We start from the raw sequence: 18,301 nt of genomic DNA on the forward strand, positions 1-18,301 counted from the left end.
TCACTTCTTTTTATGTGTGTAATTCACCTCGGTCGCCTGCTGGTCACCCAGCCAGTCTTCCCCATTACGGAGCAAGCTCAGAGCTCATAGACTGATCTTTGGGTAGGACTGAGACCACAACACACTCCACACACCGGGAAAGCGAGGCCACAACCCCTCGTGTTACATCCCGTACCTATTTACTGCTAGGTGAACAGGGGCCACACATTGAGAGGCTTGCCCATTTGCCTCGCCGCGCCGGGATTCGAACCCGGCCCTCTGGATTGTGAGTCGAGCGTGTTAACCACTACACTACGCGGTGTGTGTGTGTGTGTGTGTGTGTGTGTGTGTGTGTGTGTGTGTGTGTGTGTGTGTATCTTTGTGTCTGTGTGTGTAGACATGTTCTGGATGTGTGTGGGGGTGTTTTGAATGTGTTTACGAGTGTTTTCGGTATATAAGAGTGTTTTTTTTTTTTTTATGTTTATGGCTGTGTGTGGATGTGTATGAGTCAGTTTACCCCACTGCCGCCACCACCATTGTTACCACCGCCGCCACCACAAGACCACTACTGCCGTTTTAACCAGTAGCAGAAGGTATGTCTGTGAAGGCACTACGTGTGTATAATAGTATGAATGTCTATGATAACTATTTATTACTAAATCTATCATCAATGAGATACTAAACTTGTAAAAATATCACATAATGATTTACTAGTTATTGTGACATTTTTCTCTTCGTTGTTGTCTCTAGCTTTGGATTTTGTCAAAGCAGAATATATCAAGTTTACCTGACTGAGACCAATTTAATCAGAGAGTTGTGATTTATGTGTATATATTTATTTTGCACAGTAAATATTACAACAATATTATGTATACAAATAAAACTATGAAAGTGTGCATGATTTCAGTCTTGCGTGATGTGATGTGAATGTTTTCCTCTTCATGTATATGTGCAATACGTAGTGATGCTACGTAGCCACCCTAAGTGCTTGTGAGTTATCCCTCCCTCCCCCATGCCCTGACCAAGGACAATAGTTTTGTGATAGGAGTAAGATCCCTGTGTGAATGAAGCGTGTATGAGAACCTGAGGGTGTATGTAATGTTGATATCTAAAATATAAAAATAAGAAAATAAAAAGATAAATAAAAAAAAATAATTGTTTATAGAAATCTAGGAGAGTTTAAATCTTTAAAAAAAAAATAATAAATGAAAAATGACCTAATACCCATACTAGGGTGATGCTCCCCCCCAAAAAAAAAAAAAATAAAAAGACGTCATAAGAACTAGGTAGGCATGCCAAACTCAGAGTGGGACCTGCGACCATCATTCTCATGATTAAAAAAAAAAAAAAAAAAAAAAAAAAAAATAATAATAATAATAATAATAATAATAATAATAATAATAATAATAATAATAATTTACCTACACACATAATTAATTGTTAACTATTTTTATCGAATCGTAACGTTTTTTTTTTTTTTCCAGGCACCAAGGATTTTTCTAGAACATTGTGCTGGAGGTGTATATATCGAGATAATACCTAAATTTGCGGTATTAGAAAAAATATTTATCACATTCAAATCTACTAAGACAATGGCATCAAAGCGAAATAGGATAGCTCAAGCATGTATACTATTAAAGGAATCCTATGTGAGATACGAGTAGCTATATCATTAGCTGAACCGTGCATCCATTTATACGCACTGTCATTCAGTATCCATCACAAATAATAAGTCTCTTAGGACCAGGAATCAGTAATTTGTATTCTAAAACCATCCCAGCCAGTAATCTAGATGAATCCTGGGACACTACACCCTTCGCTGGTAACTATTAGGCAATGCGCTGGGGATTCAGACTGTGGTATTCGCTAGCTGTGCTCTACTGATTCCCCCGAGAAAACGATTCCGGAACCGGTTCCGCGGGTTGATGAATACCAGAGTCTCGGAACCTCCAGCGCGCCTGGTATTCATCAAGCAGCGTGCTGGCGGTTCAGACTCTGGTATTCGGTATTCACCAGCCGCGCTCTACCGATTCCATGCGGAACCGGTTCAGAAACCGGGTCGGACGGTTCCGCCCGCCCAAGGAACCGCTTCCTTGAATACTTGAGTTTACGGTTCCTGCTCACCACTACCTCTTGGCGCCGCGTGGATCAGCTGGGCGGAATTGTTTACTTTTGCTTTATTGTTATTTTTTTTTTCTTTTGAACTTAACTTCTTTATTAAATACACATTGTACCGTAGTGTGAAAATTTCTATAGTGATAAATATGTGCATTTCATGGTGGTAATCTTATAAATACCATTGCTATGTCAATTAAATATATATATATATATATATAGATTTTTATTCACTCTTAGTAATTATTTGCATACACGTCAGTCAACAGAGAAAGGATTAAAATTTAATAAAATGAGTAGGGAAGTGTTCTACCAGGAAGTGTCAGCTGACTTTATAATTATTTGTTCTAATGCTCGCTCTCTCTCTCTCTCTCTCTCTGCCCCGCCTTGTTTGACTTCGACACTCAACAGCTGAACTCGTCTCCAACTGAAGTTTGAACTCGTGCAGTTTTGAAAGACCACAGGCAGCAGTTCACCGAAGGCCCAAAGGACTAATAAGAGGTGATCAGGTAGCTATCTTGCTGAACCCTTACTTCGTGACTAGATATGCTACAAAGCGGGCAGGAAGCATCTAATGAGGCGATGGGGTATAAGTAATAATAGAGTTCCTTTGAGTGTTGATGCCTCGCCCTCGCCGTCTGTATTGTGAAGGGATTAGAGAACGCGATTTAAGTTGGAAGGAACCACTGTAGACTTGCACATGCCTGTCATTTTTTTTTTTTTCTTCTCATGGCAAGAGAGATACTGTGCTAGGGCAATATAAAGGAGGATTAATAGCAAGACGGAGATTGCAGTTGTTTTACTCTTACCTGTTTCAGCAAAGCTTTTCTTACCTCACTTATTATATTCTTATTCTGAGTACTTTGAACCTAATATATATCCACCTCAATTTATTTAAGTTTTATAGTTTATGGTTTAGTTTTATAGTTTAGGTTAGGTTAAGTTACTTTCATTGTTAGTTTAAAGTTTATCTGGAAATCACATACAAGCATAAAACTCACTCACAAATAATGGGCTTGGTGACTGCTATAAACTTGAAAATTTAGGGGCACACTTGTAAGATTTTTGAACACACATTTCACTATTTACAATTAATGTCTAGAATCGGTCCTTCTCAGTAGCACATGAAGCGACTACATGTTGTAATATACTCACTTTACTTCATGTTTGTTAATTTTTTTTTCAGGTGCAAGGTTTTTATTGGCTTGAAGTGATGCTTTGGAAAAATCAGAATTGCTGTTCTTGAGGAGTGGATTGGTGATGATAGGGAGGAAGGACTTGTTCTAGATATTTACATTATTTTTCATCCACTTGACTGCCTCCAAAACTCCCAGTTCCCCACAGGCCCTTACACTTGTTTGGCAGAGTGTGGGGAAATGAGCGGGTGAGCTTATAAAATACCTAGTTTGTTTATGTTAGATTAAGTTAATTTCATTAGATTAGGTTAGGTGGTGGTTTACGACAGCTGAATAGTGGCCTTGGGTGAGCAGTGGTGAGTTATCCGGGGTAAACATTGTGAGTAAGTGTTACTGCTGTGGTAATTTTGTATGTCTGGATGAAACAATTTTTTTTCTGGTAGATTTCGATCTGTTTTGTACTAATCTCCTTCTTGTTTTCATGGCAGATCTTAGTTTCTGGGAGATTGAGAAGATAGAAAATTTAAACTAATGATTTGTGAGAAAAAAGAAGAAACAGATTTAAACTCTGGTCTATCATGTTCTTGGTTTCTTCCTTAAACAATAACAAAAACAGTATGTCCCTTTGAAATCCTATTTTTCTGCCCTTTATTAACTACCACTCTACCATAATACTTTTGTCTGAGCGTTGCAGTCTCATGTTACCATAAAGTGATAATTTGATCAAAGGTTTTGTGTTTTTCAGGAGATAAGATGGCTTCAGTTGAGGATCTTGGCATGTCCTGCTCACAGGAGGATAGTGAAGGAAACACAAAGCAACTCTTGTATTCAGAATCTAGCAAAGAAAGTTCAGGTCAACACACTACTGATGAAAGCAATGGTAAGGTAGCATTATCATTTGGAAAGTGCTTCTTTTTAAACAGTAAGTTTGGTATAGAAATGGATTTGGAAGTACATTTTTTTCCCTTGTTTCAATCAATATGCTTTTAATTCAAGAAACGAAGAGAACATAAACATGTTACATCTGCTAGAACCATCTAATTGTGATTTGAAACTGTCCATTCTCACTTAAGCTCTTCAATCCATGGTTGTTCAGCATTTGATTCTTTTCAGATATGACACTCTCAGCTTCATCAAATACTTCCAGTAAATGTGACTCTAATCAAGATTTAGAAGGCACAGAGAAATCCATAGACAGCACACATGTCAGGTATTGTTTATTTATTGTGCTTATAGTTGTGATGCTCTGTCTAGCTATATAGCAAGTAGACAGAGCACAAGGGTGTTCTGTGAGAAGATTATGAAACTTTTTAAAGTAGATTAAAGGATGTGACAAAGACCATCAAGGAATGAAAAATGTGTGAAAACAGAGGATGGAAGGATTTCACTTATGAATGGTCTTATGAGAAAGAGATGGGCATTGTACTTTGAGAGTAATAGAGAAGGATAAACTGCCTAAAATTCTTGCAATTGTTGGAAGGGAACAAGGAATGGATTTGTGTAAATAGAGCCAAATAGCTATTAATCATGAGGAAGAGAAAAAAACAAAAACATAATGAATATAAAAGTAAGGAAAGCTGAAGGTTTGAATGGATGTATGGCAGTATTTGGAAAATGGGATACAGTGTGTGATATAGTATGTGAATTATATAGTGACAGTCAGATTTCTAAAGCAAAAACTGCAGTTATTTGTACAAAGAAATTTTCATTATAATGCTGATGATCTGCTGATAGTCAGTCTCTCAAACCTTAAATTCTTAGTTAATATAAAAAAATATAATTTCTGTTCATTATAGCATCATTTTTCTTTTTGATCACAAGTGGAAAAACAAGAAAGCCTAAAGTCAAAGTGGTTACATCACGATACAAGGCCTCCGCAGTATCACGGACCAACACTATAAGTAACAACAGCAGTGGTAGCTCTAGCAGTCAGAGCAGGAGCTGGTCAAATGAAACCATTAATGCAGGTCCTTCTGTGAGCAAGAAGCAGATCCAGAAGTCCAAACTTATCAGGTAAAATTTGTTTCTCATTGCATGCATAAATATTCTCAGTTGATGCCAACTTTTGGGATTAGACAAAAATATTGATTATATATGTACTCACAAACTATCTTGAATTATGAATAGATGTAATTGATTGTGATGTGCTTTCTTGAAGCCAAGATATAATGTAAAGTGTGTGATCTGGACTTGTAATGTAATTTTACATAATGTTTCTCAGAGGCAAGCCAGAAGATTTATTAAGAACAAAGCCAAACATACCAGGGCAGTCAATATCTACAACTCGGCAAGCTGCCCCACACCAACCAGGATCCCAGCGAAGCATAGCTTCAAAACCTAGATCAGCAAGAGTTGGTGCCAGTAAGCCTAGCAAGTCTGGAGTGGTTACTAGCAAGGACATCCTTCACTCCACAGCTCTAAACACAACCTTAATGGCAGATGTGGCGAGTGGAAAAAACAACAGTATGCTGAGGTATAACTAATTAATAGTGTTGAGATAATAACGGAGGACATACATAAACGTCAGTATTTTAATTCAGTGTTGAGTAACTCATAAACAGTATGTATTGTAATGGGTATGGTAAGGAAGATGGTGTGTTTACTTTATCATATGAGAGGAGGTAGTGTAAGCATGGAAGTTAAGGAGAAAATCAAAGATTGTCTTGTGGTTATAATGGCATTAGTGCTGATGTGTCTGGGAGATGTCAGTGGTGTAAATAGAGGAAACAAAATAACTGAATTTTGCTGGTAAGTTAGGCTTGGCTTCTAGGTAGAATGTATAAGAATATCTTATAGTGTTGGAGATAGTCACAAGAGTTACAAAAGTAGACATATGCAGCACCTGATGATGCCTTGGTCACTTAGGAAAGAATGAGATGTCAGTTGTATGCATGAGCAAGGTAACAGTTGTGCAGATATAGAGTGTATGAACAGAAGTAAATATTATGTTCATACCTTTGTGGCATCTTTGAGGAACAGATCAAGAAGACAAAACCACATTTATTTTCAAGTTCTTATATTGAAGTTGTTGATAGTTTGTCTAGCTTTTGAAATCCCTAACTAATTAACAGACATTTTCTAAAGTGAATATTTTATTTTTCAGCTCAACAATTGTCAGTGGTGTTACTCCAGGAGGTTTTAAGCATAATTCTGGAAGAGCTGCATTGCTTGAGCTTCCAGATATATCAGTCATCAGACCAGAGGGAAACAACAGTGGAAACAGAACTGTTCTTTCATCAGTAAGCGAGGAGGAACCTCAAGTAAGACATTTATTGCTATTTCATTTTGGAATATGTTGATAAATTTTGTATCCCATCATTTATGTAATGGTGCTGGAGTGGCTGATATTGTTGGTTGCTGATCCACTGCCATTTGTCTCTACATGAATTCTTAAGTTTTTGATTGAGCTTTGTATTTTAACAGAATTATTTTGATGCCAACACATTAGCTGAAGTGACCCCAGAGATGCTAGAACAAGAGTACATGAAATATCTTCATTGGGGATATGTAGATGTTAGCAGTAAAAAGGCATTTACTCTTCAGCTCAGAGAAATGCAGGTAAGGCTTTGTTGTTATCATTGTTATTTTTAGATCAGATTATTAGATTCATTATTGTGTAGTAGAAGTAAACCAGATATTTGTGCAACTGATCCTATTGATAAAGTGGGTTGCAAAATTATGAAGATACTTTATGTGGGGCAGATGCAGGAATTCCCAATCTGGCACCATTCTCACTTCAAGTCCAACAAGGGAATAATGAGCCAAGGCCCACGAGGTGCCATTCAAAAGTCTGGCTCAAATTTGTACTACATTTTTTAAAGCAAGACAACATTGTGTCTTGTTATTCTGCCTTTTACATTATTACCATCCTGCTGACCTTGCTTCACTGAATACATTACTCGGAATATGAAATTTGGGGATTTTTTTAGTATTTACAGGAATATTTCATACAATTCACTGTATAACAATCCAAACTGTAGGAGACACTCTTTGAGGCATTTTTATTTCCACTGATTCACATTTGAACTGCATGCAGGTGAGTTTCGTGCAGGAATCTAGATTGCAGGTCCGTTACCTCATTTGAGAAGGAGGCTGGACACAAGGATGTCAGCCATCTTGGCTCCAACTTCCTAGCAACAACATATCCTGTGAGGTAGTTCAGCCCTCTTAACAGAGGGAACCAGGGAGACACTAAAAGTACCTATGGTCCAAAGGTAGACAAAATTGTGTGTGACTGCATGGCAGATGTTACCTTGGCCCAGTCCAGAAGGGACATAGGACAGTATAAGGGAAAGTACAGTGTTGCAATGAGAATTCAGCACGAGTGTGGTGTGTGTGAAGGTGCTGCATGCACTGTTAGGATGTAGGTATGTAAATCAGTGTATTAGCATCAAGCATGTCAAGTCTGTTCTTGTCCTTGGGTGGCCCTGAGTGTAACTTCATAATCTGTAACACTGTACTGCCTCTGTGCCTTGCTGCTCACTCACTACCCGCTACCACATACTGAAAGGTCTCCGCTTCGACTGCCAAACAAGATCACATCATTACATGATTCAACACATTTATTTGATAAGTTTATTTTAGAAAATGTAGTTTGACTTGTAGGGCTATAATAGTTTTAAGTGTAGTGTTAAGAGGCAAAACTTTTTATGTTGCAATTTTCTTTCTCTCTCTCTCTCTCTCTCTCTCTCTCTCTCTCTCTCTCTCTCTCTCTCTCTCTCTCTCTCTCTCTCTCTCTCTCTCTCTCTCTCTCTCTCTCTCTCTCTCTCTCTCTCTCTCTCTCTCTCTCTCTCTGAATGGGCTGCCTAGGCAGTAGTATTTACAATATAACTGTTATAGTTGTTTCATTTTGTTTTGTTTTTTTACTAGGCATAGTGAATACTTTAGTATTTTTACAGGGAGTTTAATACACCATAAATACTGATCACTTGTTTTTACTTTGAACAGAAACAAATTGCTTTCTTAGAGCATTTAGTCAGTGAGAAGCAAGAAGAAGTTTCTGAATTGAAGCAGAAAACTGACATCCTTGTGCACCACCAACGGGTCAGTGAGGCTTATGATCTGCAAATGAAACTTCTCGAGGCACTTGGAAGTTAGTAAACTTTATTCTTTGTGAATTACATTGATTGCTGTGTGTGTGTGTGTGTGTGTGTGTGTGGCTTGCAGAAATTTGAAGTAATATTAAAAATGTGTGTTCAATCAATTCAAAGTCTTTTCTGACTTTCTTTCAATTTCTTTTAATTATTACAACTTTGGCACCATCTTGATGTTTATTGTTTGCACTTTCTCATACTTCTTGAAATGTTTTATTTGGTGAGGGACCACACATATTTTGTATTTTGGCCTAATCATTGTTGTAAGCATTCATTGTAGTTGATAAGGATTCACACTTTCATAGAAGACTAAAGAGCAAGATGTGAGGGAACTGTTGTGCTTGTAATTGTGATGTATGTGTGTCCATATGGATGTCTTGCCTTGGCTGTGCCCTCTTTGTGGGATATTGGTGTAATGTATGGATAAATGGATTTATTTATCAGTTTGGTTAATAAGTGAAGTATGAATATGAAAAAAATATTCATTTCATTGCGTTTTTACACAGATGACCTTCCAGCATGTGAAGAAGCAGAAAGGGTTATGGAGAGAGAACTTGAGAAAAAATTGCACCAGATCAAGATGGAAAATATATATGTTCCTCAAGACCATGCCCAATACAGAGGTTAGTTTAGATGAAAAGTATTTGGTCATTATATGTAATTAATGTATTATGAAGTCTAATCTTTCATCTATGCTTGTGGAAATAATGTCCATACAAAGGTGATTTATGAGGATCTGTTCTCTTCAGCAAGCAAGAGAAACTTTAATTTAGCTTGTTCTTGAGGAATGTGTGAGTGTGTTGTGAGAGTGTTGGCAACTTGGAAGTTCTTTATACCTTTGAGTCATAAAGGTAATGCTGACATAGTACTTATGTGTTATGCTATTCTATATTCTAAAGTAGTCACGAGCAAACTTTTCAGCACTAACTTCACATTAAAAATATATCACCATCTTATAGGGTTGCATACTATAATAACCCAAAATTATTTATATTTAGATTGAAAAATAAAAGATTTAAAGAAAATATTCCCACACATATGCACATCTGCAGAAAGAAAATGAAATGCTCACAATATTATTTGGAGTTGTTTATTAACTTTCTCTTTCAAATTTACTAATATTTGTCAGACCACATGAATTCCTTTGGAGGGCCACATGCAACCCACAGGCCATAGTTTGCCCACACCTGTTCTAAAGGATGTTTATTTTGCATAAACTAATGCATTCTACTAAATTGATAATCTTGTATTGTTATCATTTATTGTAACTATTACTTCTGCAGATGAATTGTCAGATGCTCTCAATACGCAAGTGTCATTACTGCAAAACCTTGAAAACTTGATGGAGCCCCAGACACAAAAAAGAAACTCAACCATTAAATTGGTAGCAGACCTCCAGAATATTACTGAGCGTGTCCTAAGGTATGTATTTCATTTTAATATTTTGAATAGCTTAGAAATTTAACATCCTTACTGTATAGCAATTATTGGAGTGATGGCCCTGTAATAACTAGAAGGAACTGATATTTAATGGTAACAAGATGGAGTCCAGCCATAGCTGAGCGATATGTTTTAGGATCGGGAAGAGTGCTAGCATTGTCTCTTAAGATTATTGCTTCCTCATAATGTAGATGTTCCAGTAGAAACAGAATAACCAGCGTTGACACAAACATCTTTATTTTCTAACCATTTTCTTCCTTTCATCTTAATATTAGACATTTTGACATCTCAGGATGTCATCATCAGTGGTATAAAAGTAATAAGATAAAATACATTAAAATTTTAATACACACAATAAAAAATTATACATCAAATACAAAAGTTCAAAAAATCTATACAATATGCAAGGAAACAGCAGAAGTCATATCATTTAGTTGTGAAGAATTAGTTTTGATACGTAAGGATTCCAGTATTCTGAGATGTGAATTGTTACTACCTACTGTCTATTATTTTAAAGTGTTTAGTTTTAAGAGGGACACCACAAACCTCAGAGTGATCTCTCACAGCTGAATATGGGGGGTTGTGACTTCTATGGTCCATTCTGCTCAACTGTCCCTTGTGCTCGTCCACATGAGCCTTGAAAGCTCGAATTGTGCTTCCAATATACCCAGCTTGGCAACTGGGGCATATGAACTTATAAACATTGGACGAGCGCAACTCAGTCAGCAGGTGGTCCTCGAAGTTAAAATATGAATTGATTCTACAATTATTAACTGCAATGAACCTAAAATCAATTTGGGGATAGAATTTCTTGAAGTTATCCGAGAGAGATGACTGTATTTTCGAAGTGACTAGACTTAGATAAGGGAGTCTTACATATATTGTTTTCTTATTGACTGTGGGGACAAGTAATTTTGGTTGATACTGATTATTTAGGAATTTACAAGTAATCTTATCGAATAAATCAGTATTAAATCTGTTATCTGAGAAAAATTCCTTGAAGAATAAGACTTTTTTATGAAAAGTTCATACGAGGGGGATAGGCAGAGGGCCCTGTGCAATAGTGTCTTAATAGAGTTAATTTTGAAGTTGAAGTGACAGTAACTGAAAAACTGCTTCTGAGTCCAGAAAAGGTAGGTTTATGAAACACTGAGAACTAAATCTTTTTCTCACTTTTGTCAATTAGGAAATCTAAGAATGGGAGTTTCGATTCAACTTCTGAATGAAATTTATATTTGAATGTTGTTTGTTAAGGTAATTTGAAAACAAAGGGACATGAGCCTGGTCTTTAAAATAAGAAATGTGTCATCGACATATCTACGGTAAATTAATGGCTTAAACTCTTCTGGACAGTTCTCAAGCTAGAGTTTTTCATAATAACATAAAAAAGCATTGGCAAGTGTAGGATTAGGGTCCAAAGGTGATCCCATAGCTACCACATCAGTTTGTTTGTAAAGGTTACAGTTGAAAATGAATAAGCAATCTTTTATATATAAGTTGAGCATATCTTTAAACAGTCTTTGTCAAACCCATGAAGACATTTGTTCCTTGATATAAGATTTTTTGAACTTTTGTATTTTATGTATGATTTTTTATTGTGTGTATTAGAACTTTAATGTATTTTATCTTATTACTTTAATACCACTAATGATGACATCTTGAGATGTCAAAATGTCTGATATAAAGTTGAAAAGAAGAAAATGGTTAGAAAATAAAGATGATTTTGTCAACGCTGGTTATTCTGTTTCTACTGAAGCTGAGGTTCCCCATGAACAGACCTGTAGATGTTCCAGTTTAGCATAATTTTTTCATGTTATCTTTTGTACTCTGAAGTCATTCATCTGGCATGTGAGCACATACTCCATATTTTGGTCTAATTATTATTCTGATTATTTTTATTTATTTATTTATTTTTTTTTTTTTTTTTTTTTTTTTTTTTTTTACGTTAAATCACCTTTTGTTGCTCAGTATCCAACATGCATCTTCAAACATACTGTTAATTTTCTTTGTATTTTACGTCTTTGTAGGTCTGTATTCCTTCACAAATTCCTTAACATGATATTAAGTTAAAGCCTCATACCTTTTATTCACTTTGTATAATTTATTTGAATTATTCTACTGATCTTCACAATCTTGTTGCTACTCATCTTTACAGTTTGGCATAATTTTCAAGTAGTGATGGAACTGCTTTCCTTGCCAAGCATACCATTCATGGAATTTAAAACTTCATTGGTACATGTCACCTTTCCTCCTGTATGGGGATGTCAGCCAGGTTTATGGATATTCTGTAGAAGAACCATAGTTTTTGAAGCTCTGAGGTACAAGCTATTAACAAAATAGCAAAAGACATATGGGTGAAAAAAAAAAAAAACGAGTTTTTTCTTGGATTTTACCCCACTTATCTGAAAAGAGAGTTTTGGATCAGGTAAAATGACTTCCAAAGTATTTTGATTGGCAATTCTTGCTTTCATTTAAGATGTGAGAAGGAAATGCAGCATGCCGCAGGAATGGCAGTAGAAGAAGCATCCCATCAACTTGGAGCCAAACAAATGGCTCTTGCCATTGAATGCAATAAGTAAACCCCAGTGTGAGTATTTTATCTTTTCTTCTTATATGTAGCCATTAGATATTTTGACATTGAAAGAATGCCAATAGCCATTGTGTGTGTGTGAGTGTGTGCATGCATGCATGCGTGCGTTCATGTGTGTGTGGGTGTGATTCACCTCAGTTGCCTGCTGGTCACCCAGCCAGTCTTCCCCATTACGGAGCGACCTCAGAGCTCATAGACTGATCTTCGGGTAGGACTGAGATTACATCAACACACAGCGCATGTGCAAGCGTGTGTGAGCATGTGCATGTGCGACCGTGTGTGTGTGTGTGTGTAATTCACCATGGTCGCCTGCGTGTGTGTGAGTGTGTGTTTGTGAGTGTGTGAGTGTGTGTTTGTGAGTGTGTGAGCATGTGTGTGTGTATGAACTTGTGTGTGGGAGTGTGTGAGGGTGTGTGTGAGTGTGTGAGCGTATGTGTTTGTGAGTGTGTGAGCATGTGTGTGTGAGTGTGTGAGCGTATGTGTGTGAGAGTGTATGAGCGTGTGTGTGGGAGTATGTGAGCATGTGAGCGTGTGTGTGTGTGTGTGTGTGTGTGTGTGTGTGTGTGTGTGTGAGCATGTTGAGTGTGTGTGTGTGAGGATGTGTTTGTGAGTGTGAGAACGTGTGTGAGCGTATATGTGTGAGGTGTGAGCATGTGTGTGTGTGTCAGTGTGTGAGTATGAGTGTGAGTGTGTGAGTTTTTGTGTGGGAGTATGGGAGTGTGTGTGTGTGTTAGTGTGTGAACCTGTGTGTGTGAGCATATGTGTGTTATTCACCACGGTTGTCTGTTGGTCACCCAGCCAGCCTTTCCCTTACGGAAAGAGCTTAGAGCTCGTAGTGACCAATCTTCGGGTAAGACTGAGACCACACCACATTCCACACACCGGGAAAGCGAGGCCACAACCCTTCGAGTTACATCCCGTACCTATTTACTGCTAGGTTAACAGGGGCTACACATTAAGAGACTTGCCCTTTTGCCTCGCCGCTACCTGGGACTTGAACCCGGTCCTCTCAATTGTGAGTCGAGCGTGCTAACCACTACACTATGCGGTGTGAAGAGCATGTGAGTGTGTGAGTGTGCGAGAGCGCGCGTGGGTGTGTGTGTGTGTGTGTGTGTGTGTGTGTGTGTGTGTGTGTGTGTGTGTGTGTGTGTGTGTGTGTGTGTGTGTATTTACCTAGTTGTAGTTTTACAGGGCCTGGGCTTTATGCTCGTGTGGCCCCGTCTCCGTGTGTGTGTGTGTGTGTGTGTGTGTGTGTATTTACCTAGTTGTAGTTTTACAGGGCCTGGGCTTTATGCTCGTGTGGCCCCGTCTCCATATCTACACTTATCCAATCTTACTTTAAAAGTATGCACACTCGTTGCAGACACTACTTCTTCATTCAAACTGTTCCACGTCTCAATACATCTTTGCGGGAAACTATACTTTTTAATATCTCTTACACATCTTCCCTTCCTCAGCTTCTTACTATGCGATCTTGTGCTTCGACTGGCATATTCTTCTCTCAGGATCAGATACTCATTGTCCACTTGGTCCATTCCATTTATCAATTTATAAACTTGTATGAGATCCCCTCTCTCCCTTCTTTGCTCCAGTGTTGGAAGATTCATAGCCTTTAGCCTCATATGTCATCCCTTCAAGTTCTGGGACCATTCTTGTAGCCATTTTTTTGTAGTCTCTCCAGCTTCCTTATGTGTTTGTTTTTGTGAGGGGTTCACACTACTCGTGCATATTCCAATCTAGGTCTTATTATAGTACTTATCAGTTTCTTCATCATTTCTTTGTCCATGTAGTGAAATGCTAATTCACCTCGGTCGCCCAGCCAGTCTTCCCCATTACGGAGCAAGCTCAGACCTCACAGACCGATCTTCGGGTAGGACTGAGACCACAACACACTCCACACACCGGGAAAGCAAGGCCACAACCCCTCGAGTTACATCCTGTACGCTAGGTGAATAGGGGCCACACATTAAGAGGCTTGCCCATTTGCCTCACTGCCCCGGGACTCGAACCAGACCCTCTCGATTGTGAGTCGAGCATGCTAACCACTACACTACGCGGTGTGTGTGTAAGCATGTGTGTGTGTGTGTGTGTGTGTGTGAGCTTGTGTAAGTCTGTGAGTGTGTGTCTGAGTGTATGAGTATATGTGGGTGAGTGAGTGAGCGTATGTGTGTGAGCATGTGAGCGTTTCTGTCTTAGTGTATGAGGGTGTGTGTGAGTCGTTGAGCGTGTGTGTGTGTGAGCGGGTGAGCTGTGAGCATGTGTGTGTGAGCGTGTGTCTGAGTGTATGAGTGTGTGAGTATATGTGGGTGAGTGAGTGAGCATATGTGTGTGAGCATGTGAGTGTTTCTGTCTGAGTGTATGAGGGTGTGTGTGTGTGAGCAGGTGAGCTGTGAGCATATGTGTGTGTGTGTGTGAGCATGTGTATTAGTATATGAGTATGTGTTTGTGAGCGTGTGAGCATGTGTATGTGAGCGTGTGAGTATGTGAGCATGTATGTGTTTGAGTGTGTGAGCATGTGAGCGTGTGTGTGAACATATGAGTGTGTGTGTGTGAGCATGTCAGTGCGTGTGTGTGTGTGTGTGTGTGTAAGCATATGTGTGATTGTGTATGAATGAGTGTGTCAGTGTGTGAGCATGTGTGTGTGAATGTGTGAGTGTGTGAGCATGTGGATATAAGCATGTGTGTAAGAGTGTATGAGCATGTGTGTGTGTGTGTGTTTCACTATTTGTTTGATCTGCTGCAGTCTCTGACGAGACAGCCAGATGTTACCCTACGAAGCGAGCTCAGAGCTCATTATTTCTGATCTTTGGATAGGCCTGAGACCAGGCACACACCACACACCGGGACAACAAGGTCACAACTCCTCGATTTACATCCTGTACCTACTCACTGCTAGGTGAACAGGGGCTACACGTGAAAGGAGACACACCCAAATATCTCCACCCGCCCGGGGAATCGAACCCCGGTCCTCTGGCTTGTGAAGCTAGCGCTCTAACCACTGAGCTACCGGGCGTGTGTGTGTGAGTGTGTGTGTGAGAGTGTGTGTGCGAGTGTATGAGCATGTGAGTATGTGAGCGTGTGTGTATGTGGACGTGTGTGTGTGTGTGTGTGTGTGTAATTTCACTGTTTGATCTGCTGCAGTCTCTGACGAGACAGCCAGACGTTACCCTACGGAACGAGCTCAGAGCTCATTATTTCCGATCTTGGGATAGGTCTGAGACCAGGCACACACCGGGACAACAAGGTCACAACTCCTCAATTTACATCCCGTACCTACTCACTGCTAGGTGAACAGGGGCTACACATGAAAGGAGACACACCCAAATATCTCCACCCGGCCGGAGAATCGAACCCCGGTCATCTGGCTTGTGAAGCCAGCGCTCTAACCACTGAGCTACCGGGCCGTGTGTGTGTGTGTGAGCGTCTGTTTGAGTGTGAGTGTGTGTAATTCACCATGGTTGTCTCCTGGTCACCCAGCCAGTCTTCCCCATTACGGAGTGAGCCCAGATCTCATAGACCAATCTTCGGGTAGGACTGAGACCACAACACAATCCACACACCAGGAAAGTGAGGCCACAATCCCTTGAGTTACATCCCGTACCTACTTGCAGTTTGGTGAACAGGGGCTACATATTAAGAGGCTTGCCCATTTGCCTCGCCGCCTCCTGGGACTCGAGCCTGGTCCCTCTTGATTGTGAGTCAAGGGTGCTAACCACTACACAATAAGGTGTGTGTGTATGTTTGTGCGAGCTTGTAAGAATGTATGTATGAGTGTGTGAGTGTTTGAGCATGTTTGTCTAAGTCTGTGAGTATGTGAGCGTGTTCTGGTGTGTGTGTGTGTGTGTGTGTAATTCACTTCGGTCGTCTGCTGGTCACCCAGCCAGTCTTCCCCATTACAGAGTGAGCTCAGAGCTCATAGACCGATCTTCGGGTAGGACTGAGACCACAACACACACCGGGAAAGCGAGGCCACAATCCCTCGAGTTACATCCCATACCTATTTACTGCTAGGTGAACAGGGGCCACGCATTAAGAGGCTTACCCATTTGCCTCGCCGCTTACCGGTGTGTGTGTGTGTGTGTGTGTGTGTGTGTGTTATAGTTTATTTTGGGGGTGATTTTCTGAAGCTCTTACATATTTTTTAGTGTTTAGGGGAGTTTAGTTGCATTTCAGTTTTTATTTGTATTTACTTTATTTTTCAGGGGTGAGTGGGGAGAAGGAGAAGGTTGGTGTTTACTATTATACCTTGGGAGTGAGAGCCTGGTGTTTTGGTTACAGACTCCACAGCAATGCTTTTCATCTTGCTAACTGCATCTGCACAAGATCTACTTTATTGTATCCATATTGTATTCATCCAAATGATGCAGGAATCAAATATAGTATGTATTTTCAATATTTAGTCTCTTTCACCTATAAACTCTAGAACTTCCCACTTTCAATTTCCCTTACCTAGGAAGTGAGCTCATTTGAAGTTTCAGTTCAGTTTTCTTCTTTTTTTTTTTCCAACTTTAAATAATCCTTTTGTCCATTTTCATTAGGGATTAGCAACACGTCAATATTTTTTTCAGCCATCATCTCACAGTCTGAGTAGCCCCATGCCAGGGCGACTACCTAAGACATTTGTCAGAAAAATAGTTTTCTTTAATTTTCTTATTTGTTTTATTTGTTTTTATTTATTTTTTGTTTTTATTTATCTATTCATTTTTATCTATTTATCTTTTTTTATTTACTAATTATTTTTTTTAACAACATGGTTAGCAACACATTAATTTCAGTCACGAATTTCCTGTTATCTAGGATTTCATCCTTGCTTTATTTTTTGGTTCATGGTACAGGGGAAAAAATCGCAGGGCCAAGTATTATCGTTAGCTACTGCATCAATTTTTCCACTTGTTTTATAACTTATTAGTTGTGGCATTCTCTCTCTCTCTCTCTCTCTCTCTCTCTCTCTCTCTCTCTCTCTCTCTCTACACACACACACACACACACACACACACTGGCTTCACAAGCCAGAGGACCGGAGATATTTGGTTGTGTCTCCTTTCACGTGTAGCCCCTGTTTACCTAGCAGTGAGTAGGTACGGGATGTAAATCGAGGAGTTGTGACCTTGTTGTCCTGGTGTGTGGTGTGTGCCTGGTCTCAGGCCTATCCGAAGATCGGAAATAATGAGCTCTGAGCTCGTTCCGTAGGGTAACATCTGGCTGTCTCGTCAGAGACTGCAGCAGATCAAACAGTGAAACACACACACTTTCCTAACACACAAAAACTATAAAAGTAACTTTAAAGTACACTCGACCCTCGAAACAACGGACCTCCCATCAACGGATTTCGGAAACTACGGACAAATTCTGGAGTCCGGTTTAATCTACGGACGAATATTAAAATGCGTGCGATTGTCCGTTCCCGGCAAATTATTGTCCAGTAGGTGGCGGGTCGGTCGCATCATCAGCTGTTTGCCGCCATGTTTTATCTTCAGTCCGTGCGTTTTCAACCAACAGCGTTAATATTCATTTAACTGACCATGCTCATGTCATCTATTTCAGGTTATTTGTTGTACTTAATGCTTTGTAATACTGCTTGAATGATTTCTTAATGATTACACAGTATTTTACGTACATTTTATACAGTTTTTTACGTACTTTTGCAAAGAACGGACTTTTGTAATCTACGGACAGTGTTGTGCACGCATTTGTCCGTTGTTTCGAGGGTCGAGTGTACTCTCTCACTCTTTCTCTCTTACTTTAATTTGACATTATTCTCTCGCTCCCAGGCACTCTCTTTCACTCTTCTCTCACATCAGATGATCGTAGAGCACATTTTTATTTGGACTCACATATAAATTAGAATTATACAAAAAGCACTAAAAAAAACACTTATAACTTAGAATTTCGAGTATAAAAATATTGTTAATGTGCCACTAAATCAGCAAAAACAGCCTTGAAAATCC

The 18,301-nt window shown here is 39.2% G+C and overlaps 1 protein-coding gene across 6 annotated transcripts in view; it reads left to right on the forward strand.

The window, feature by feature from the left end:
* Positions 1-18,301, forward strand: part of LOC123503738 — a 69,957-nt gene that overhangs the window by 49,029 nt on the left and 2,627 nt on the right. Inside the window, exons 2-14 of one of the 6 annotated variants that reach the window (XM_045253734.1) lie at positions 2,506-2,603; positions 3,281-3,478; positions 3,976-4,110; positions 4,344-4,440; positions 5,052-5,243; positions 5,452-5,703; positions 6,334-6,490; positions 6,654-6,788; positions 8,178-8,322; positions 8,830-8,946; positions 9,607-9,745; positions 12,240-12,350; positions 16,556-16,746. In XM_045253734.1, the coding sequence (XP_045109669.1) occupies positions 3,984-4,110; positions 4,344-4,440; positions 5,052-5,243; positions 5,452-5,703; positions 6,334-6,490; positions 6,654-6,788; positions 8,178-8,322; positions 8,830-8,946; positions 9,607-9,745; positions 12,240-12,342 (1,464 nt within the window). In that variant the 5' untranslated portion in view covers positions 2,506-2,603; positions 3,281-3,478; positions 3,976-3,983 and the 3' untranslated portion in view covers positions 12,343-12,350; positions 16,556-16,746. Of the gene's footprint in view, positions 1-2,408; positions 2,604-3,280; positions 3,479-3,975; positions 4,111-4,343; positions 4,441-5,051; positions 5,244-5,451; positions 5,704-6,333; positions 6,491-6,653; positions 6,789-8,177; positions 8,323-8,829; positions 8,947-9,606; positions 9,746-12,239; positions 12,351-16,555; positions 16,747-18,301 lie in introns of those variants that run through there. The other 5 variants (XM_045253732.1, XM_045253733.1, XM_045253731.1 and 2 more) reach the window with 5 other exon arrangements.

This window comes from Portunus trituberculatus, chromosome 14 (assembly GCF_017591435.1).
Source record: "Portunus trituberculatus isolate SZX2019 chromosome 14, ASM1759143v1, whole genome shotgun sequence".
NCBI classification, from domain to species: domain Eukaryota; kingdom Metazoa; phylum Arthropoda; class Malacostraca; order Decapoda; family Portunidae; genus Portunus; species Portunus trituberculatus.